Here is a 23,470-nt window from a genome sequence, read left to right on the forward strand (position 1 = left end):
CCAGCCAAGCTTAAAGCAGGGAGCTTGACTCCTTATTTCTCAGCGAGGGGTTCTAAGCCAAAGTCATGCTCAGTTTTACTTTCCAGCCCCTGTGATGCTCATTTATTCAGCAACATCCAACAAATATGTTCTGATGGGTCATCGCAGGTCAGGCCCAGTTCTAGGAGCTTGGTACCTAGATCCTTGCCCTTGTGGAACTTAGATTCCAGCGGCCAGAGACGTGCGGTAAATAATAAAGTCAATAATTAGGGGATTGACCTTGAATGTTGGCAGGTCATAAGAGCTGTGGGAAAAAGAAAAAACCCCAGACTAAGGGAGATTGGGAGTGGTGGACTAAGGGAGATTGGGAGTGGTGGACTAAGGGAGATTGGGAGTGGTGGAGAGAGGGGTTGCAGCTCAACAGAGCGGTCAGGTCAAGGTGGGCTTCAGTGAGAAGTGAGACTCGAGCAAAGACTTGAAGGTGGTAAGAGTGAGCCATGTGGTGATCTGGGGGGGGTGAGTATTCCGGGCAGAGGGAGCACCTAGTGCCCGAGCTGAAAACAGGAGCACGCCTGGTATGTTCCGGGAAGAGCAGGGAGGCTGGCGTAGCAGGTGCAGACTGAGCAGAGGGGAAGTAGGTGGAGACAAGGTCAGAGAGGTCACAAGGACAAGATTGTGCAGGTCATGGACAGGGTGCTGGTTTTACTCAGAGGGAGAGGGGAGTCACTCCAAGGCTCGGAGCAGAGCAGTGACATGGTCTGTCTTACCTGTTAGGAGGATCATGCTACTGCTCCACTGAAAATGAGGCAAGGGTCAGAACAGACCAGTTAGGAGGTTACTGCAGTAAACCAGACAAAAGCTGATGGAAATTCAACAAAGTTGAGTTTATGGAGCTTCTCACTCAATGGATGTTAGAAAGAACTTGTTACAGGATTTGGGCTTGTGATGGATTATTTGGGGAGGGTTCAGGGAAGTGGGCTTTGCTCTGGGATGGATGCTGTCAGGAAGCAGAGGTAATCCTCTGATTGAGCGTATTAATTCTTATCTAACTGGGAAGAAAAGAAGAAGCAGTCCCTCACATTAGTCAGGAAAGGGGGATATTTGGTCATTCTTGCATTTCAGATTATATTCTTGTTTTATTCTCTGCTCAAACATGATTATGGAGCATTCTTTTTTTTTGTCTTGATCCATTTTGTCTGATGCCAATGTTCTGTGACATCAGACACAGAGAACACCACAGCTTGGCTCTGAGAACCAGGCCAGCTCCAAGGGACACTACCAAGGGACACTAAGACCCAGCTCCCAGTCTAGCTCCCAGCTGTCAAGGGCTACTCTCCCCTTTCACAGACCCTTCTTCCTAGAAAATGCATACTTGGGACTTCCCTGGCAGTCCAGTGGTTAAGACTCTGCGCTTCCACTGCAGGAGGCACTGGTTCAATCCCTGGTTGGGAAACAAAGATCCCACATGCCATGAGGTGCCGCAAAAAAAAAAAAATTTTTTTAAAAAACCATATGTGCACACAATGGACAAATCTGCATACTATTTCAGAGGCCCCTTGCAAGTGCACACATTGACCTCATGACTGAAAACCTCTGTCTCAGAGCTGGGAATTTAGCAGCCAAATCTGGGAGGTTCTCAGAGATACAAAGAGGAAAACCTGCAGCCTAGGTTTTCCCTACTCCTGAAATCAGACTGATTCTGCGAGTTTAGTGTGATGTGAGAAACGTGTCACCAGGGGCACGATCTTTAACTTTGACTGGAGATTAAAATATCCCTTTATGCCTCTGAATCAGAAAGAAAGGCAGAAAGGAAGACAGGAGGAAGAAAGGAAAAAATGAAGGAGAGAGGGTGGCGGGTGGGAGGAGAGGGGAGGGAAAGAGGGAGGAAGGGATGGGGGTTTGTTTAAAGATGAGAACTCCATTTCTAAGAACCTTCTGGATTCTTCTTGGTTGGCAGGGTCCCCACCCTGACAGACATGTTGGCAGAAACCGATCCATTCCTTGGAACATGGTGTCCACTCCTTCACTGTTTCCATCATTATAATCAGATATGTGTGTATTACGTACACCATCATGAGTTATATAATCCTCAAATGTCCAAACCAGGAAGGACCTGGGAAAACAGGCCCAGAGGAGCGGCTTCCAGTGGTCACAGCTCTGCACAGCGCAAGGGCTGGGACACGAGCCCAGGGCCTCTGACTCTGAGCTCAGTGTTCTTTCCACCACACAGTTGAATGGAGGTTACAGAGAAATCAATTTGGGCTCCCTGCAAAGAAGCATTTCCTTAGAGCCAGAGCTGTTCAAAGATAGACTAGGCTCTCTAGGAGGGACCAGGTTCCCCATCACTACCACTGTCCAGGAATGTTGCAGGAGCTCTCAAGGTAGGAGGTTGGCCCCAATGACATCCAGTGTCCCTGCCACTCTAAGAGGCCATTAACAGAAAGGAAAACATCTCTTTTCCTTCCTTACACCTCCATTTTCACATCTGAAAATAATTCCCACTTCAGAGGATTTCTGTGAGACTTAAATAACACAGGTCATGCACATAAAGTGAAGAGCACAGGGCCTGGCACGATAAGTGTAACTTGCCGTTGTTAATAATACAGCCCTGGCACATGCTAAGTGATGAATTCAACAAAGTTCTTGCCTGGCGTCATGCTGATTGCATTTCGTGGAGTATTCTGTTGACATATCACACCCATCCTGTGGTGATTGTCATCATCCTTACTGTTAGGAAGGAAGCAGCTGAGGCCCCGGGAGGCTCAGTAATTTGCCCCAGGTCTCATACCTTCATGAGCAGTAGGGCCACAACTCAAATGTACATCTTTTGGGCTCTGGCAGCCATGCTTCAGCGTCTGAGCTGACCGCCTTCTCACACACGGGAAGGGTAGGAACATGGTCATCGTGTAATCCTAGCAAAGCCTCCGCCTCCCTGGGCCTCAGCAATGAGTATGTTCATTATATGCTCTCTAAGCTGTCCCTGTGCTAGGTCCACAGGTGAGGCAGAGTGAGGCCGACGAGGGCTCTGAGGACAGGTACTGGGGCAGTGGGAGCACTGACATTGGTGTAGGAAAATGAAGGAAGGTGGCATCAGAGAGAAATTTCATAGATTTGCAAAATGTGTCCTGAAATCGTCTTCCACGTGGATATAACACAATTTGTAAAACTCTGAATTGACAGGTTCTCCTACCTCCCCTCAAAAGACTCTAATTTGCCAGTAGAGTTGAGGTTTTTTTCTTTTGTGAGCCTCCTACATAGAATCATAAAATACTGAAGATAAAGATTCCCTAGAGATCATCTAATCAAACTCTCCCCGTTTCACAGATGAGGAAAAAGGCCAGGAAAGAGCAGGGACTCTCCAAGGGTCCCATGTGGGAATCAGGGATGGAACCAGAGTGCCAAGCTCCTCTTCCCCATATTAGTGCCTGGTGTCTGCTCCCACCAGCTGGGCCTAGGGGCAGACGGGCAGAGACCAGAGCCCAGGGGGTGGGGCCCAGGGCTAACATTGCTAGCAGATGAGATGAGAGAAATCAGACCTGTCCTGGAAAGAGTGATTTTTGTTTGGCTGTAGTTGTGTGTGTGTATGTGTGTAAAAGACAGACACAGACAAAGGAGTGGTTACTATGGGGAAGTGACAAGGGGAAGAAGTAAGACCTGCCCTGGTTAGGGACCTTGGGAAAGTTCCTGAAGCTCGTCCAGCCTCTCGGTTTGCCTCTTTATCCAGTGAGAGTAGGATGAGCAGCCTTGAAGGGATGTAAGGATTAGAAATAACACCTATGAGCCCACTCAGGGAGTGCAGCCTGTGTAGGCCAGCTGGCTGCGATCTCTAACTCCCACAGCTCCCTGTGCCTCTGTTCTTTCTTTTGGAAATGAGGTAGTAATTTCTCTGGGCCCAACATACAGGGTTGTTGCAGGATGAAATCAGATCAAACAAGTGAAAGAACTCTTAAGCTGTAGAATTTTGAACAAATATGGAAATGGCATTAATAATCAAAAGCATCTTTGTGCTGATACCACAGGCAGAGACTGCCTGGTGTGGTTTTAAAAGATTAGGAAAGTGTCCGCTATCTTAAAAAACAATCTCCCCCTAGTGCCTCAAATTTCTCTATTAAAGCTTCATTCCTTTGGTCCTGTAGGCTGGCAGTCTTAGAGCAGTGCTTCACAAAATGCTGAAATGCACATTCTCGGGCCCCACCTCAGACCTACTGAATCAGAAACTCTAGAATTGGAGCACTGAAATCTATACTCTAAAAAGATCTCCAGGAAAAGCATAGGCACATTAAAATTTAAGAAGTATTGTGTTAGATCTTGTGAAAATGCAGGCTCTGATTCTGTTGGTCTGGGGTGGCCAGAGATTCTGCATCTCCCAGGTGATGCCTATGTTGCTGGTTCTTGGACCTAACAAGGCTCTAGATTGTTCTATAAAGTCAGGGATTCTCACATAAAGGGAAGCAACCCTTTAACAGCCGACACTTTAGTTGAGAGTCGTGCACAAGGCCTATCAGGAATGGGTCGCAGAAAAGACTGAGGAATTCTGGGGACAAGAGAAACACAGGGCAGCAAAGAGAAAGAGGTCTTAAGAAAAAAAGAGGGGGTAGGAGGTGCTAAAAGAAAACGAAATTGCCTTTGTAGAATGTGGCCCGAGCAGGTCTGGGCATCAATTTATCCTTTTACTTACCAAGTGCTGGCTACATGTTAGGCACTGTGATATGTTCTTTACGTTCTTTACGGCTCAGTTAATCCACAAAACAACCCCATGAGTTTCGTACAGAGGAATAAACTGAGGAACACAAGTCACTTATCCAAGTCACTCAGCTAATAAGTGGTGGAGCCGGGATTTAGAACTCAGGCAGCCTGACTCACTAGCACTAATTCCACCTCAGATTTGGCCTCTGCCCTCAGGAAGCTTATAGTCCCATGAGGAATATGGGCGAGGACTGATAATGGCCCACACTTGAATGATGCCCGTCACGTGCCATATTCTGAGCACCTTACATACAGCTGCTGTTTTAGCTCTTGTAGTGGTTCTACAAGACGGGGGCAGGGCGCTGCTGCATGGGCCTGGCTGTGTGTGGAAGTGCATAAGACAGGTCTCTCTGTTCCTGTTGGTTTATGTATGGAGGTACTCATATCGCCCAGTGTTCCATGTCCTAAGCAGGAAAGCTTCAGTCCAGAAACAGCCTCTGCAAAGGGGCCTCCAGAACCGGGTCCAAGCCCCACTTTGCATCCTCAGCTTCCCACCCCCTCACCACTTCCCAGCACCGCCTCCAGGATGGCCTCCCTGCTGAAGAGCAGGGGCACTGCTCTCTTCTGCCCACATTGGCTCCTATAGCCAGACCCAAGTTCATGCAACAGAAGGCCCTGTCTGCCTCAGGCAGGCCTGGAAGACCAGGCTGTTGCCCCTCCAGACAGGTGCTGGATGAGGGCCCTGCTGAGCTGGCTAGTCACTACTGCTGCTGCTGCTGTGGGCCCTAACCCACCAGAGGCAGCAGCTCTGACCTGCACCTCCTCCCCTGCCATTTCTAGCACATGCCCTCCCCACCTCCCTCCCCCACATACCAGAAATCACTACCTTGGCACGGGGGATTCAGAAGGTTGCCTAACATGAAAACTGACCTAACATCTTTGCAAACCTATTTGACAATACATTTCAAGAGCCAAAATATGTTTATATCCCTTGATCCGGTAATCCTCCTCCTGATGGATTATTTATATAAATTCCCAAAAGCAGAGGGGGCAGGGAAGTTCATACACAAAGATCTTCTGTGCAGGATTAATGATTTATTCAGTAAATATTTATTGAGTTCCTTCTATATGCCAGGCATAGTTCTAGATGGTGTAATCAAGATAAACAAGGTCCCTGCTCTCCTAGGGATTATGGGCAGAAAGACGATAAATATCTACATAAATGAGAAAAATAATCTATTTACTAAATTATCTGCAGGGAATTAAAATAAAGGTCTGCAACTGAGAATAACTGGGTGACTGCTCTTGATGGGGTGGTCAGGGAAGGTCTCTCAGATGTCACTAAATAACATGACATTTAAGCCGAGATGCTCAGGCAAGAAGGGGCAGCCATACCAAGGCCCAGAGGAGAGCATTCCAGAGGGGAGGCCAGTGGTTCAGGAAACTGCAAGCAGGCTGATGCAGCTAGATCAAAGAAAGCAAGTGATGGAAAATGAGGTCGGAGGAGTGGGAGGGGCCAGATTAATAGGATTTTGTAAGCATGGATGAAATGTCTAGATTTGATTCAGTAGGGAGTACTAAGCAAGGCAGGTGAGACCACATTATAGATAAGAAAGGGGCAGGGAGACCAGTTGGGAGCTATTGCAGCTGTCTTGGCAAGAAGTAATTGTAGCTTGAACTAGAATGGTAGAAATGGAGACGAAGAGACATGAATGGATTCAGGATATTTTTGGAGGTAGGGCTGAAAGGCCTTGCTGAAGGAATTGGGATGGGGGTGATGAAGACGAAGGACTCAAGGTTTACTCATGGATTCTTGGCTCGAGCTGCTGCAGGTGCCATTTATACGGCTGGGGAAAGCAGGAGAAGTTGCAAGTTTAGGAAAATAAGAAAGGAAGATGTTATGGTTTGAACTGTGTTCCCCCTAAAAGATATGTTGAAATCCTACCCCCCAGCATCTCAGAATGTGACCTTATTTGGAAATAGGGTGGTTGCAGGTGTAATTAGTCAAGGAAGGATGAAGTCATACTGGAGTAGGGTGGGTCCTTACTCTAATGTGACTGGTGTCCTTATAAGAAGAGGGACATTTAGACACAGAGACAGAGGCACACAGAGTGAAGAACACAGCCACATGAGAGAAGCCAGCCATGTGAAGAATTTGATTCACACAGGAACTAGCAGTAAAGGCACATGGATATTGAGTCCCTCGACCTGTGCATGTGAGGCTCCTTCAAATCCCCACAAGGTAGGTACCTGAAGCCTGAAGCACAGCTGAACATTCAGGTGATGGTTAAGTGGCTTTAGCTGAGGGGAGCACAGGTACTTAATTACTTCGGAAGAAGTGATCGAAGCAAATAGCACAAATTAGAAAAATATGATGGAAGACAACAACCCATTTTATAATAGCAAATATAATCAATACACTGAGTAAATAAGACTTGAAGTGTATAATCATAAATCAACTTTACTTTGTCTCCCACCCCCCTCTAAAATTTTTTTCAGAGGAAAGGGAGAGAAGCCCTTTTTCTGACCTTTGATGAAAACTCAAGCTTCCTATGACTTTTCTGATCATCTGATCATTCTCAGGACATAAAAACTCCTGTGACCACTTCAGTCACCAAACAAATTCTATTTTATAAATCGGTCCCATACAAAAGCAAAATCCAGGGACTTCCCTGGCAGTCCAATGCTTAAGGCTCTTCGCTCCAACTACAGGGGGCACGGGGTTCCATCCCTGATTGGGGTAAAACCCCACATGCCGCACAGCACGGCCCAAGAAAAAAAGCAAAATCCAAACTTGATTTAAAGTTCAATCTTTTTTCCCAACCAGGGCTTGCTGCAGGTGGAACCCCTATAGCTGGAAATGGGGGCATGGACAGCTGCTTTTCCTTCCCCAGACTGCCCTCCCCAGTTTGCTAACTGTGGCCTCTGACCTCTCCAGGGCTAAGCGGTTGGTAGTGAGGAGACAATAAAGGGGAGCAGGAGAACTCTTACTCAACAGCACTGTCGTAAGATGGCTTTAAAGCTTACTTCTGTGTGGGCACATGTATGGAATTTTCAGACACTGCTCCCAAGCTCTGAGGACCTCTCACCCTTACACAAGCATCACATTACCTTGTGTCCCATTGGTAACCCCTTCTGCAGCCCTAGGAATCCAGCGGTACCTTCAGTTTGTCCCCCTGTTGGACAGACCGAAGAGGCCTTCACATCAGTTCTTCCAGTGTGTGGCCCACTTCTCGTCCATGGGAACAGCATCCTTTGCACAAACCAGCTTTGGGAGTTCAGGCTGAACTGAGCAGTGCTATCTCTTCCTTGTCTTATTTGTCTAAGATGACACCCATCTCTCAATCTTTTGGTTTCTCTGGTGGCTGTCAGATGAAAGTCTACTATGTCTCCCCATCTCAAACCACCGTAGACACGAATTATGCTAAGTAGACTCCATGAAGTTCTTTTCTCTTGGTTTGAGAAGGGGGAAGCACAGCAGCTCTCTCCAACACATTCAATCTTTATTCAACCCTAATCTCCTAATGACAGAGCAGAGGGTCTCGGGATCTTTCTATAGCACCCTACTGCCAGGTGGCATAAAGGGTGCGCGCGCGCGCACACACACACACACACACACACACACACACACACACATGCATGTGTGCCCATATAGGGAGATCAATGATGAATCCAATGCTGTTTCTCAAGGCTCTCAATCTGTTAGGGAGACTAACACCTGCATCCATCAGCACAAGGCAGGATGGTTCCTTTTGGGCACAGTGGAGAATGCTCCACGGAGAAGGCAAGTTCTGAGCTGGGTCTTGAAGAATGACTAAGATTTGGACAAGCTGAAATGAAGTCTTTTCAGAGAGAGGTAATAATGAGAGCAAATGCCCAGCATGGGAACAGAGGGAGCTGTGTAGAGACCCCTGGGTGGCTTATTTCAATGAGACGTGTAGAAGATAAGGCTAAGCCAGACCAAAGATGAACAACACCAGGGGTTTGGATTTTTTCCTGCAGGAAGTGAGAAGTTTTGAAGGTTTGGAAAGGGTAGCAGGATGGAGGGCTGAGGAGGGCAGTGACTAATTCTTGGTGAAATGTGTTCTTCATTTCCTTGAGTCATTAACCAGGGCCCCATTAAGAAGAAAAACAAAACAAAGACCTTCCAGGACCTGCTTTCTTTTCCAGGAAAACCCTTGCCCTTTGGAACCTCTCACAACTTCAGCTTATAAAGACATCCAATCCTGTTTTTACTGTTAGCTAAGGGGCCTTGGCACAGCTGCCAGGACCCTCCTCCAAGCTATGGGACCCTCAGCTTCAAGCCTGATGGGGCTGTTCGTCCCATCTCCCCATGGTCCCCTGGAAGGGGCTGCCCTCTGGAAGAGGCTGAGGAGAGGGGCTTCCCTTTCTGAGCAGGAGGGCTATGGAAACCTTGCCTTTGTGAGCCCAGCCACAAAGGCTCCGCCCTGGGCCCACTGGAGCCAAATGGGAAAAATCCAGGAGGTAGCAAAGCCAAGAAAACAGCAGGTTTGGATTCAATCCCAGCTCTCCCCTTCTTTTCTGATCTTGAGACCTCACTCAGCTTCTATGTCTTAATCTTTAAAATGGAAATAAAGTCATCTACCTCACAAGGTTGCTGTGAAGATTAAATGAGAGTTTGTGATCATAGCTAGCACATAGCAGATGCTCAATAAATATTCTCCCTCCTTCTTCCCCCAGCATCTCTCTATGTCTCAGTTTCTTTGCCTACTAAATGTGCTGGGGATTCAAGGATAAAGTTGAATCTGACGAAGTTTCCAAACCTCTGCCATCTGTCCCACAAGAGGTCCTGGGGAGAACAGAGGGCCTTTCTCTGCCATGTCTGAGCTCTGGGAGCTATTTCTTCTTTTATTATTTTCAACAATCAAAAAAAAAATCACACACAAAAAATCACAAAACCACTTAGTAGTAGTGCACATTGGCACACACTTGGAATGAGCCCACACCCCCCAACCTCTCCCCAGTACCACCGCCTGACTCAGTTTCCCCATCTGTAAAGCAGTTGTGTCCCTTCCCCCTCTGCAACTGCCCACTAGGTCGGGAGGACGGTGCCCACCAGAGGGCGCTCTGAGTGTGACCTCCTGGCCACCGCCCTGGGGAAAGGCACCCGGCCAAGGAAAATTCTAGTGAAAAAAACGAAGAAAGGATTCCAGGTTTATGAGTCCCAGACTTTGAAAAACAAAACTGCTGAGTTGTCTCCTGAGTTAGGGAAAAAGAACACCACAGCCGCCTCAAGATTTCCAGGAAACAATTTGTGAAGGCTTTGGGCAAGGCTGGCAGGGGGAGCTGGGGAGGCCTGGCTTGGGATGCTGTGGGAGGTGGGAGATGGGGGTGGGCGTGTGCCTGTGGGAGCTTGAGAGTTGGGATGTTCCTGGGCGGTTCTTGGGGTGGAGTTACGTGACTGTGTGGGTTTACATCTGTATGTGTGTTTGTGTGTCTGTGGGCAATCCCACAGGTATTTATTGAGCACCTTCTATATTCTTTTAGGTGATGGGGATGCAACAGCAAATGAAACACAGCCCCTGAACTCAGGGAACTGAGTTTACTGAGAGATGCAGAGTAGCAGACATTTCAGTTCAGAGTGCAGGCATCCCAGAGGTGAGTGGAGGGCAAATGCTGGCTTTGTGGCCAGGCAGCCTGGGATGTGAGTCCAGCCACCCACCAGCTACATGACCCTGGAGATCCCTGATACTCAGTCTCCTTAGCTGGAAAGTGAAAATATTAAAAGGACATCCTAGGAGATAGCAAGCGTGTGTAAATATTTGATGACTGGTCTCTATCAGGTGCACACAAGGTCTAACCCTGGATAAGCATATATGGTGTGTGTAGTCCCAGTGAGCTACGTGCAGGGCATTAGCTCACCTGCTTAGGTCGTGTGTGTGACATGCCAGGCTCTACCAGAGGTTGTAAATCGTGGCCCTCAGACACAGTTTGTGGGGGTGCTCATTTGGTTAGGGTTTGTTTTTTGGGGCGTTCTAAAAATCAAGACACTGCACATAAAAATCCAGATTTCCAGGTTCTCTTGAAACCTTGGAAGATGTGGCCATCCTGCAAGTATTTGCATGTGTGTGCCTGTATGCCACGGTCTCTGCTTCCCAGAGATGTGTCCTTTCCAAGAGCACCCTCCCTCCTGGCCAGCTTCCAGGCCTGTCCTTGGAGGGACTCCAAGGTGGCTTGGGAGAGCTCATGTGCAAACACATTCTCTGTGAACAGAGAAGCAGGACCAGGCAGGGACTGATGCCAGGGCCCTGGCCTCCCCAGGCAGCTCTGGTTTCAGCAATCAGAGGGGATGGAGACCACTGTGGGCCCTCCCCAAGGCTCTCTGGCTGTGTAGCTGGATGCTGGTTACAGAAGATAGCAACCAAGGATGGCAGCCAGACAGACTAACTTTTCTTGTGTATTTGATTTTGCATTTTAAAAATTCCTGCATCCTAGCTCCAAAATGATTAAGGCAATGATCTCCCAGAAAAAGAAAATTTTTCTAGATGTCTATACTATGGTTCTTCTAAAAATGAGCAAATAGCCTCATGGTAGAAGCTAAAAATATAACTGTTAAACACATTTTGGGAACCCACAGATGTGAAAGGTAGGATGGATGTTTTCCTAATATTCCTGGATCCTCTTAAGATGGCAAATAAGTCTCTCTTAATAGATACTTACTAGTGTGCGAGATGTAGGCTGGGTACGAGGGGACTACAAAGATGAATACGCCCTGCTCCCTGGCTCTCGGGAAACTCAGTCTTGTGGAGAGATGTCCAAGAAGAAATGAATGCAGGAACAAGAAAGGACAGGGGTATTATTGAGACATTTGGGGTCAAAAGACACCAGAACATAGAAGAAGATGCCTCTGGACCTCTGATTTACAGTGCAAGCTCTTTCCCCAATCTGAGTCCCCGTTTCCCCTTTTTAGACAAGAAGCTCGGAAGAGATGAACAAACATCAATCCCACGTTCACAACCCCAGCCCCCAGCTTGGGTATTCTTTGAGGGAACACGGGCTGCAGCCCTTTGGTTCTTAGCCTCTTACTCCCTGCCCCACATACTTGCTCCCAAGTCTTGGCTTGTGCTGGGAATTCATCTGGCTTGAGCGCTGAAAAAAATCCATCAGAGGAGGTTTTTCTCATTGCTTTTTCTTGAAAAAAAAAAAAATCTGGAGTCCAAAAAGACCAGGCATCTAGTGGAAGCTTCCAGCATCCATTATAGGGGGTTCCTGGTCCAGGTGAGGAGAGCAGCCCCTCAACAGGTAGGAGAGTTGTACCCCTTCCCGAGCACCAGGGTTTGAATGGTTAAAGAATTTGCCCTGAAGGATTGTTCTGAGGTCATTCTCCCACTTTTCAGATGGGAAAAAGGAGGCCCAAGGATGGGGTAGACTTTCCCCACAGTCCTGAAGTCAATGTCAGAGGCAGATCTCTTGATTCCTGAGTAAGGGCTCTGTTCACTCACTGATTTTTCTCTCTCAGGCTGAGTCCTCAGGACGGAGGGAGAGGAGGACCCCCAGGACACATTGCTCCTCAGGCAGATATCAACTGCTTTGGGGCTAGAACATCAAGATATTCTTGATCTGATCCAGCAAAAAGCCCGGGAAACCCAACCTCACAAATGTAAGTGTGAAGGAAGAGCAATAATTCTGTAGCCCAGTAAAAGGCATTGGAGGTCCAGGCACCCACCTTCAGAAGAGTCTTTAGGGCTTCCCTGGTGGCACAGTGGCTGAGAGTCTGCCTGCCGATGCAGGGGACGCGGGTTCGTGCCCCGGTCCGGGAAGATCCCACATGTTGCGGAGCAGCTGGGCCCATGAGCCATGGCCGCTGAGCCTGCGAATCCGGAGCCTGTGCTCCGCAACGGGAGAGGCCACAGCAGTGAGAGGCCCGCGTACCGCAAAATAAATAAATAAATAAATAAATAAATAAAAATAAGAAGAGTCTTTATTGCCAGAGTCCATGAAAGAAGGAATTTGACACGTAGCAAAAGCAAACTTTTAGAACAAGGCACGCAAGTGGCCAGAGATGGCAAAGAGAAGCAGCAGGTTGACCAGCATTGACCCAAAGTTGTCTGCCTTCCTCATTATTGGCCTCTTAAGAGCTTGTCTTTATCAAAGGGTCCATCTGCCAAGCTCTTTGCCTGGACCACTTTACCATCCCTGTGAGTGTCATTGGTACCTCCATCACAAAGTGAAATCCCCATGGCACTTTCAGAGTGGCCAGCCCCACAAATAATTGGAAAACCCCTAGGGACAGGTCTGGAGCCTACAATTCAAAAAACTTCTGAGGTGCTTTGTTTCTTTCCTTAAAATCTGGAAATCTACTGAGATAGGGAAAATCACCAGACATAGAAACTCCCTTCAAAAAAGAACCCCAGATTTCTTTTCAAATTTTTGTTAGAATGCTATTTCTAACTTCACAACACCCTGAAAAGGGCCAGGCCAAAGATACTTAATAAACATTTTGTGATGATGGTGAAATCATCATTAATGATTATTACCTTAAGTAAAAATGATTATGGATAGTGTCTTGAGTATTAGTCATTCACTGAACTAATGTTTGACAGCCTCCTCTGTGCTAAGTCAGGGGAAAGAACAATGAAGAAATCAGACACAGCTTTACTTTAACACCTTTAATTAACTTAATTTCTCATATTCATATAATCCACATAGTCTAGTGGGGCAGAAAACTAGTTGTAAACAGGCACATTTTAGAAATTGCCAGTTATAATAAGTACAGTAAGAACCAGATGGAGATTAACAGAAGGAAACTTGGGACATTTTAAATCATCACACCAAAGCGGAGAAGGTGTACTATAGGCTACAGTTTTTACAAGATCATTTGGTATATTTCTTTGTTTTATTGTTGATATCAGCTGTGTGTGAGTTACCATGGGGAGGTATTGAATTTGGGTTGAGGAACCCAGGACAATTTGGTCTTCTAATCTACTAGGTGACTGATAACATGTAATCATCTGTTTAATTAAATTTCCTGGTTCGGGAACCAGAAGTTTACAGAGGAGATTTAGATGATGCTAGCAGGAAAGCTGTTCACTAATTGTTTTTACTAAACACAAGCTGTGAGTATGACAGGGACAAAGCCTGCAGCTGGCAATGAAAAGAAGGAATGAAAAGAGGCAAAACGAGGAATGTTTGGTATTTATGAGTAGAGGAAGTAGTAGCCCATTATGGGCTCCACGTTTTAAGGGTTGCTGACAAACAGAAGCAGCCCAAATGGCTGGCATTAGCTGACTGGATATGCTCATCTGGTGCATTCATATCTAGGAGGCAGCTGTCATGAGAACAGGAGCTCGATCTGCCTCATTTACTGCTATAATCTGGGGCCTGGCTTTTGGAAAGGAGAAAAACAGTTTTCTCATCTCTTCTTGATGATCTTAATAAATGGAGCAAGGCATGTGATGTGCTCCGATTAGAGCAGTGTCACTGTGACTGATATTAAATAAAGTGTAGCCACTATTACTGTCACTGTTATTTTTACCATGACCACTGACCTCAATCCTCTAGATGCTTAGGCTCCGATCTGGTCCTGCCCCCTCACCACCTGCAAGGCTAATGACCCAGGCCAATGTAATCTTTCCCTCCTCCAATGCCCATCTGGACTATAACACATGGAAAGTCACAGTTATTGAAGAAAAGGTTGAACGGCTGGGACACTAGAGGCAAGCCAGCCCAGGAGAGAATCCCAGTTTCCACCTCTGGGACCTGGGAGCATCTCATTAGATCCATGATTTTTTTTAACCGTGTCCCTAGAGCCTAGAGGCCCGGACAGGGAGGAGAGAAGCCCAGCGCACAGGCTCCCAGCTGCCTGCTCCGCTTAACAGAAAATCCTTGCTTCTAGCTGGTTTGTACATTTGGGCTCTATGTGAAAAAGCATTTGAAGACACAGTCCCATAGCTAATACAAATTTTGAAAAAACCCAATGCATTCTATGATCTTTAAGGTCATTTTCCACTAAAAAACAAACAAAAACAAAAAAACTATGGACTATTATTTCTTGAATTATTGCTTAAGCATTCATCTATTTATCTACCGCCCCCCAAATACTTCAGTGGCAGGGAGAAAAAAAAGAGCAGAAGTATCCTGACTCCTAGTCCAGTGCTCATTCCAAAATAGAAATATGTCCTCCAAAATATCACTATGGATTTCAGATGGGGGCAGAGAAGGAAGACACAATTCCTTTCATTCCAGTACTGAACTGTCAGCGCCTTGTCAGTTTTCACCATTTTTCTCTTCTGCATCTCAGAAGGGATGAAAAATCTCTCCTCTAGGAAACAGGGCAGGCCAGGAGGTGGTCAGACACTTACGGGGCTTGTCACACGTGCTTTACCATCTTCAATGCAGAATGGATCACCAAACTTTAATTTTCCATAGTCCTCCTGGCCACTCAGTCCTTAGTTCCTTGCAGGAATCACAAGCTCAAAAGGCTACAAGGCTAGCAGGCAACTTCAATGTCAAGAGCCTGACAGCTGAAGGATTGGGGCAAAACTGGAGAATGGAAACCTTTTGGTGCTTTGTAGAACAAGCAGAGCAGATTATGGATGTGAGTGGGACTGCTGAGGCTCAAACATTCCCTACTGCCCTGTGTGTGCTTTCTTGTTCCCCAATCATGGCCCCAGGTTCATACCACCAGATCTTAGGCCTTAGCCAGATGGACTACTTTTCTTCTTAAACTTATTTTTGGGAAAAAGAAATTTTTTTTTCTACTGGGTAGAGATGAGTGGTCTCCAAAGGGTTTCGATTCCTTTCTGAGTCAGGTTAAGCATCACTGGGCTCCGCTTTCGATTTCTGCAGGCTTGCCACTTGCTGAGGGCTCAGAGGTCCCCTGGTGATGCCCCCTCTATTTCAAGAGCCCCCAAAAATAAGTCGAGTGACTACAGATAAGTTTTTGGTACTTTCCAAAATTAAACTATTTCCCTTGGTAAATTTCCACCAAATGAGCTCATTAATCTGAAAACAGGATGTGGCACATGAAGACAGTAAAGTCAGGTTGCCTGCTCACTTACACTGGCCCGGGGCAGAGAGGAAGGGGGCGGGTGGGAGAGAGGTGGGAGCAGAGAAGGACTTTTAGAGGTCCCACTGCACTGAGAATCAATGAATTTTTAAATCAGAGACTCAAAGCTCTAAATCCTTTTCTCTTAGAATTGAACGTGACCACAGAAGCCACCTCTGGTCAGTGTCCCACAGATTGCCTGTCTTGGAGGCCCCTGAGACCCTCTGCTTGTCTGCAGGCAGGCGCCTCCCCTCCAGGTAGGACCGAGGCCCTCCTTTCTCCAGGAGGATTCTATCCTGCAGCATCAGCTCCTCAGGCAGAAGCTGGGAGTTCTGCCCCAGGTGAGTGAGAGGCTTAAATACATCCCAGGTTAAAAACAAACAAAACCAAAGGAGTAAAACACAGTTCCCAACTCCAGTTGGTGTCAAGACAAAAAATGGGACCCTAATACATAGAGAATGTAATGGGTGCCTCTGAGCCACAGAAAGGAAACAAAACCAACAAAGTAGGCAGGCTCACTCCTTCCTCAGCTAACAGTCCTGCAGATGTTAGGTCTTGATGGAGAAGGAGCCTTCATCAAATTCGCAAAAATAACGGTTGTTTGTACCTTTTAGACAGAAATTCTACCCCAACACTAAGTATCATAACTATTTTGATTGATATACACAAAATTCATAGGGAATAAGTGGCTGTGTGTGTGTTTAGACAAAACCAGAAACGGTTCCTGAAAACACCCAGTTCTGTGGAAGCCCCGTGCCTTCAGAACCGCTCTGTACATCTCTTCGCTGAGTGCTCCAACCCAATAAGCTTGGACGAACCTGACACTGTGCTAGGACCTTGCAGGAATCTAAGAGGGCTAAGACTTGGGTTTTGCTGCTGCTCGCCCCACCCCACGCGGGATTGCAGGCAGGCAGGGGACAGGATGGCGGTTCAAGTCCCAAGTCCGTGTTCGTTTAGTCTGCGAACACTTTGAGTCCCACACACGTGCCAGGAACTCGCGCGGGGAGAACGGAAGGTCAGTCTTCAGTGGAAAAACAGAGCCTGCGACGCCGCGGATGCCCCCCCGGGCCTAGTTTCCCCATTCGGGGAGCGTTCGCCCCGCCCCCGAGGCCGCCTCGGAAAGGCGGCTCCGGCTGCAGGAACCGGCCCCGGGCCTGCCCTCCCGGGTTTCCGCCGGCTGGGCCGAGTCCTCGCGCCACCGGAAGCTCCCGCCGGGCCGCTGGGAAGCGGCGGCGGCGCCAAGGTTGGTTGCACTGCACCCCGCCCCCACCCGCCCCGGGACTGCGCGGGCTCCCGGCCGCCGCCCCAGCGCTCCCCGCTCGGGACAGCCCGGCTCCAGCTCTCTGGGGCGGGGGCTGCCCAAGTGCGGCCCCCCCCACCCCCGCGCGCCTCCGGGACCTGGAATCCCGGCTGCAGAGCCCTGCCCCGGACTCGCTGCCCCCGCCCTTCCTGCGGACGCCCGGGGCAGCCCTGCGGGGGCTCATCCTTGAATAGTCGCGGGCGCCGCTCTGCTCCCATCAGTGCGCACGCATCCGGAGATGTGGCGGTGGCGAGACGGCCGTCACCAGCCCGCGCGGGGCGCACGAACGGGGCTGGGGGACACGGACAGGTCATCCGGCATCACTGAGCCGGGCGGGGGGTGATTGTAATCCGGCTGCGGGACGCGGTGGGATCACAAAGCTGGGAGCCCAACCTTATCCTGGGGCAGCCCACCGGGACTCCCAGGGAAAGTGGGGTCTGGTCCAGCTGCGCCCCGAAGGACAAGTGGAAGGCTGGGGAGACGCGGGTGTAACAGTGCAGAGACTCCGCGTCTTCGAGGCCCGCGGCGGGGGGAGGCGCGGAGATGGGGCTGATGGCGGTTAAGAGTGGAAGAGAAGGGGGTCAAGGAGACATAAGGAGGAGCAGCCACAGAAGTGGGGGCGGGGGGGAGCACGGAACGGGTGCAGGAGGCCACAGCAAGGAAGGGAACTGGAAAGGAGGCGCCAAGAGGCGTGTCAGGTGCTGGCCACAGGGCTGGTTGGATCGAAACTGGGACAAGCCCCGGACATTTGGCACCCTCGACCTTGAGAACCTTGGGGAGATGGTTCCATGGAGATTGGAGTGAGGAAGCGGAGCGTCCGTGTAGACAGTATTTTCTAGGAGTTATGTTAAAGTGAGAAGGTGTAGATGTTGGAGAGGAATGTGGAATGAGGGTAAAGGGCGTTTTAAAGCACCATGTGTGGTTAGAACACAGGCTCAGGGCTCCCGAGTCCCCACTCACTATCGGGGAGTCCTTGGGCATGTCACTGAACCTCTTGGTGCCTCAGTTCCCTTTTCCGTAAAACGGGGATGAAGATGACAATACCTGCCTCATAGGGTTCACGTGAAGCTTAGATGAGATGGTGCCTGTAAAAGCACTTAACACGGCACTAAAAGCACCTGTTACTTTTCACTTGTAATTATTAGAGCAGCTTGCGATATTTTGCTGCTGATAGGAAGGAGCTGGGAGGCATTGAAGACAGAGGGGAGAGAAAAGGGAGCAGAGAGAAAGGAACCGAAGAACTTGGATGGAGAGAGAAATCTTGGGTTCCTGTGCCAAACCAAGGGAAGGAGGGAGCAGGTGGGGACGCAGGGAAGTTTGCAGGTTTGGGGTATGTGGTTAAGTGAGTGGCTTTCTGATAGTCTTTCTCCGAAGTAGGCCTCAAGGTCGTTTGCTGAGAGGGCCAGGTCAGGGCTGGCCCAGGTGAGGGTGAAGGTCCTGATTTCCACTGCAGCAGTAGGGTAGGGTGCCATGCCCTCTTTGCCAGCGACCCCAGGCAGACTCGGCATCGCTCCCGGGAAAGTGGACAGTTGAATTTACTAGGGTCAGAGGACAACGTCAGACCTGCCTTGCCCACTTGTGAGGCTCATCTAAAGTTGATGGATGTGAAAACACTATATAAGCATAACTTACCATTTTAGTCTTTCTTCGTGACCTTGAGGAGCTGGAAGGGCTGTGGCCATCAACAATATCAAAGTTTTTCGGGCACTTCACTTGGGCCGTGCACCATGCCATGCTTTCACCCATGATCTCATTTAGTGATTACAAGTCAGGTGAAGTAGGTATTAATATTAACCCCATTTTGCAGATGCAGAAACTGAGGTGCAGAGAAGTTACTGACCTTGTCCCAGGACCCACAGCTAGTAAGTGATGGACTCAGGGTCCCAACTCAGATCTGTCAGACCTCGAAGCCTGTGATTTGAAACTACTATGAAAGTTTGCAAAACCCCTAGTAGCAACCCAGCAGAATAGAAAGATGTGGAGGGATCATCTTTTCCATTTGGTAGGTGAGAAAACAAAGGCTAGAAGCTCTGACCTCCATCCTGGGCTCTGTAGGCTCCACCAAGCTGCCTTGTTTTTGCCTCTCTTGAATGGGAGGAAGAACACAGAGCTTAGAGTCCCACAGACCTGGTGGTCATCGTGCTGTACCACCAGGTGCTGTGTGACTTTGGACCAGGCATCTTGCTCCTCTGTGCCTCCCCATGCCTGCGGAATTCCTAACAGGTTGCTCTAAGGAATAGGAAGGAAAATGTTGCCTGGGGCATGGTAGATGTGCCAGGAGCCATGCTTCCCACACAACCATGGATCTGCGTCCCACTTGGCTGCTGAGACCAACTCCTCGTGACCTTGTATTTATTTAGACCTTTGTTCTCCTCAGGGCCAGGAAGTGGTGGCGCCTGATCCGAGTCTGTGGCCACCTATGACTTCCTGAGTGGGGCCGTGGAGGTAGGGCCCTGAGCAGTCCATGGTCCTGAGGCCTCGGACTTCAGAGGGGAGGGCCAGGTGTCACACATACTGATGAAGAACGCCACGGGCAGGGCTGGGCCATCAGAAGCCTTCCTGCTGGCCTTGGCCATGCGGTCCCAGAATTTTAGACCCCAGAGAAGTCTTGGAGATAATCCTGTTGCAATTCCTTTTTTTTTTTTTTTTTTTTTAATAAACAGATGGGGTAACTGAGACCCGCTGTGCAAAAGTGACTTTTACCTAAGATACTCTGGACAGGGCAGAGCTAATATGCACGGAACTTGCATTTTTGGACCTGACTCCAGAACCCTGGGGATTTCCACCGGGGCAGTGAACACCCACACCGAGTATCCTAGGCTGCTCGGAGGTTCCAGGGAACATAGACAAGTCACCGACTGGGGCTCTCTCTGCTCCTGTCCCCTGGGGAGGAAGTGGAGGAAGCCAGTGGCAGCCTGAGGTCCTCCGACTGGGGAAACTCTAACTGTGGTTCCTGAAAGTCCGTGACACGGTTCTTTTTTCTCTCTGACTTGCTTTCCCCTCCCTCTTGCTCAAAAGAATGACTGGACACTCCTAGAGCCTGCAGTCACCATCCAGGGGATTTTTTTCACCACAAAGGGTAATTCCTGTCTCATCCCTGCTGTGACTCAGCTGTGACGTTGAACCGCACAAGCCAGCGAGAAGATAAAATCATCAGACTCCTGCACATCAGAGAGGGGGGCCCGGCCAGCACTCACCTCTTCTCCCAGCACAGACTCCACGGAGCTGGTCCCCTCCCCAGAGGAGCTTGAACAGGGGCCCCCCACCAGCCAGCCTGGGACCCTGAGATGGCCTCTGGCTCCGCCAGCAGCCGCCACCCGGCCCCCGATGAGAACGAGTTCCCCTTTGGGTGCCCCCCCACCGTCTGCCAGGACCCACCAGAGCCCAGGCCCCTCTGCTGCGCTGTCTGTCTCTCTGAGAACGTGAGGTGAGGGGTCGGAGGAGAAGAGGCGGGTGGGAAGGAGGTGCCAGGGAGGGACCCCTCACGGGAGGCGGGGGTGAGAGGAGCTGTGGTTTTGGGCAGGTGACTTCACCTCTCTGGCTTCAGCTTCCACACCTGTTCCTCAAGGGTCCCGGACACTGCCCCGTCTGACTGTTGGTGGGAGGAGAAGTAGCCACAGAAAGACGTCAGCTCCCTTAGCAGAAGGCCATCCGGGGTCAGGGGGAGAGCCTCTGGGTCCAGCTGGGCTACTTACTGTGTGGCCTGTGCAAATTGTTTGATGTCTCAGCCTCCTTGTCTGTAAAATGCCTGTAAAGTGATTTTCTACCTCCCAGGATTGTTACAAGGCCCAGTCAATAACATTCCAAAAAATCCTTGTAATAATGAATATAAACTCCCTGCTAAATGACAAACTGCTGTACAAATATATCTTCTTCCACAATATCACCCATCACCTCAGACTGTTTGCTGGGAATGCTTTTAAAGGGGACTAGATATTTTTTGTATTCATATATTATACATTTATGGATGTATATATAAAATATGTATATATTTGCATATAAATATATACAATGCACACATTTTGCATGTGTATAAAATATACGTATATAATTTACATTGTATATTATATATTAAAATATGTGTATATTTATATGTAAAATATAAATAACTCAGAGAGGTGTGACATCAATATGATCGTCAGTATCCCACCTTAAGCAACTATTATGTACCAACTGTGTGCCAAGCACTCTTTCCTTGTGTCTTCAGAAGCTCCTTGGAAAGGTGGATACTATTATTACCCTATTTTACAAATGAGGACAGTGAGGCCTAATGGACAGATGAGGTCAGTTTGCCGCAGGTCAGTTTCCTGGCAGATGTGTTCTTAAACTGCCGTGCACCCCCAGCAAGACTTTTGTTTGGGACTTTGCAGTTTAAGAAGGTGGGAAACTTCTCAGGCAAGCTTGAGGAGTTCCAATGCTTTCACAAAGGAGGAGGCCGAGAGAAGGCGGAGAGAGGTGGTGGTGAGAAGGGCAGGTGGGGGGAGGAGCAAAGCTCGACTGGTTTCACCATCCTGACTTCATCTCAGGCTTTTGCAATGGGTCTCTTGGCTTCCTTCGCTGTCCTTCCAAAACCTGGCAGAGGTGGGAGAGGGATCCAGGCCTGAGGCCTGAAGAGCTCTGCTCAGCTCTGCGCCTGCCTCCCTCGACCTTGGTGGATCCATACGTCCTCTGAGGCCTCATTCTCCTTCCTGTCAAATGGGCCTGACCCGTGGCTCTCACTGAGGACCGGATCGCTTGGGAGCTTTGTTAAAGCACATAGGACCATGTGTCACCCCATTCAGAGTCCGGCACCCACTCCTGGTTAAGAACCTCAGGCTAGGTGTTCTCGGAGGCCCCTTCTTATTCTGAGAGGCCATGGTCATCTGTAATTACTAAAAATAAGAGACCAAAATAAAATAGAGGAAGCTGAGAAGAACTAATATAGCTGCACATCCACAATCCTTTATCTGAACCCGTGGGGTCAGATGTAGTTTGGAATGGAGAAGTTTTTCAGATTTTAGAAAAGCAAGTCAGTGCATTACTGTGTAATTCTTCCAGCGGGAATTGGGGATGCACCTTATAATCAAGCAATGGATATTTCTGCAAACATAAATATTCACGCTAAGTGGGATAAGTAGGGGCTTGAATAGCCTCTAGTCACTTCAGATCAGGTTTGGCTGCCAGAGAAGCTCACTGCAAACTACAGGAAAACATTGGTTTGGGAATGGTGGGTCTGGGATTGTGGAGCTGCACGCTCATTGGTATCAGCTGCCACACTGGGCAAGGGCTAGGCATTTGGAGCTCTGGGGACGGTGGTTGGTGCCATGGAGTCGTGAATGCCTCACTCAGTGGCATTTGTTCATGTGTCCCCAGGAATGGTGAGGATCGGATCTGTCCCAAATGCAAAGGGGATGACACACCATCTGAAAGGCCAGGAAGCCTTCTGTCTCAGGAGCAGGTAAGTTGGCACTGCCAGGAAAGACTGTCTGTCAGTTGTCTCCGTTGGCAGGGGAAGAGGCCAAGTAGGTATCTGCCCACCTAGTCCCTACCAGGTGGCTCCTTCCTTGTCTGAGTCTAGACTGAATTCATTTTGTCAGCAGTGAGGAGACTGACGTTTGCGGTGGGGAAGCAACTTGCCCCAAGCCACCTGGCCGACCCGTGACAGACTCAGGGTGAGAACAGCATCTAGACAGGGGTCAACACACCACAGCCTGCGGGCCCAACTCAGCCTGCCGCCTGTTTGTACGGCTTACGAGCAAAGAATGGTTTTTACACTTAAAAGGTTTCTAAAAATTGAAAGGAGAATGAGATTTTGTGACACATGAAAATTATAAGGAATTCAAACTTCCAGGTCCCTACATAAAGTTATATTGGTTCACAGCCACAACTCACTCATGTATATATGCCTTGCGTGTGGCTGCTTTTTTATTTTTAATATTTATTTATGTATTTATATTTATTTGGTTGTGCCGGGTCTTAGTTGCAGCAGGCAGCCTCCTGAGTTGTGGCATGCGAACTCTTAGTTGCGGCATGCATGTGGGATCTAGTTCCCTGACCAGGGATCGAACCTGGGCCCGCTGCATTGGGAGCGTGGAGTTTTATCCACTGTGCTACCAGGGAAGTCCCTGTAGCTGCTTATGTCCTGAAACAGCAGAGGTGAATAGTTGCAACAGAGGCCTCACAGCCCAAAATATTCACTGTCTGGCTCTTGACAGAAAAAGTTTGCCAACTCTTGACCTAGACAGTTCTTTCTGGCCCTGTTTGCCCTCAGACAGGGACAGGCCATCCTCATCTCACTTCTCCGGCTCTGCCAAACCGTGCTTCCAGGAATAAGATACAACTTTGGTAGTGTGAGGGGCCAAAGAGATACCCTCAGGCATCAGTTTAGAACCCCAGCCCTTCTGAGCTGGAGAAGGACCCTCGTAGGTAATCCGTCCAGCCCAGAGGTTCCCACATGTTGACCAGCACTGGTCCATTCCCACCAGTTCATGACAAAAATGATAAAAAAAAAAAATAAG

General features: G+C 48.8%; 1 protein-coding gene across 8 annotated transcripts in view; it reads left to right on the forward strand.

Moving 5' to 3' along the window:
- TRAF1 (TNF receptor associated factor 1) overlaps positions 1 to 23,470 on the forward strand; it is a 41,527-nt gene that overhangs the window by 2,091 nt on the left and 15,966 nt on the right. The window contains exons 1-8 of one of the 8 annotated variants that reach the window (XM_060014228.1): positions 1,887 to 6,907; positions 10,174 to 10,284; positions 12,146 to 12,286; positions 15,823 to 16,014; positions 18,781 to 18,835; positions 19,351 to 19,418; positions 19,992 to 20,400; positions 22,326 to 22,410. In XM_060014228.1, coding sequence (XP_059870211.1) covers positions 20,261 to 20,400; positions 22,326 to 22,410 — 225 coding nt within the window. In that variant the 5' untranslated portion in view covers positions 1,887 to 6,907; positions 10,174 to 10,284; positions 12,146 to 12,286; ... (2 more) ...; positions 19,351 to 19,418; positions 19,992 to 20,260. Of the gene's footprint in view, positions 1 to 1,886; positions 6,908 to 10,173; positions 10,285 to 12,145; positions 12,287 to 15,822; positions 16,015 to 16,052; positions 16,917 to 16,975; positions 17,283 to 18,780; positions 18,836 to 19,350; positions 19,419 to 19,991; positions 20,401 to 22,325; positions 22,411 to 23,470 lie in introns of those variants that run through there. The other 7 variants (XM_060014227.1, XM_060014230.1, XM_060014229.1 and 4 more) reach the window with 7 other exon arrangements.

This window comes from Delphinus delphis, chromosome 6 (genome assembly GCF_949987515.2).
Source record: "Delphinus delphis chromosome 6, mDelDel1.2, whole genome shotgun sequence".
Taxonomy (NCBI): Eukaryota; Metazoa; Chordata; class Mammalia; order Artiodactyla; family Delphinidae; genus Delphinus; species Delphinus delphis.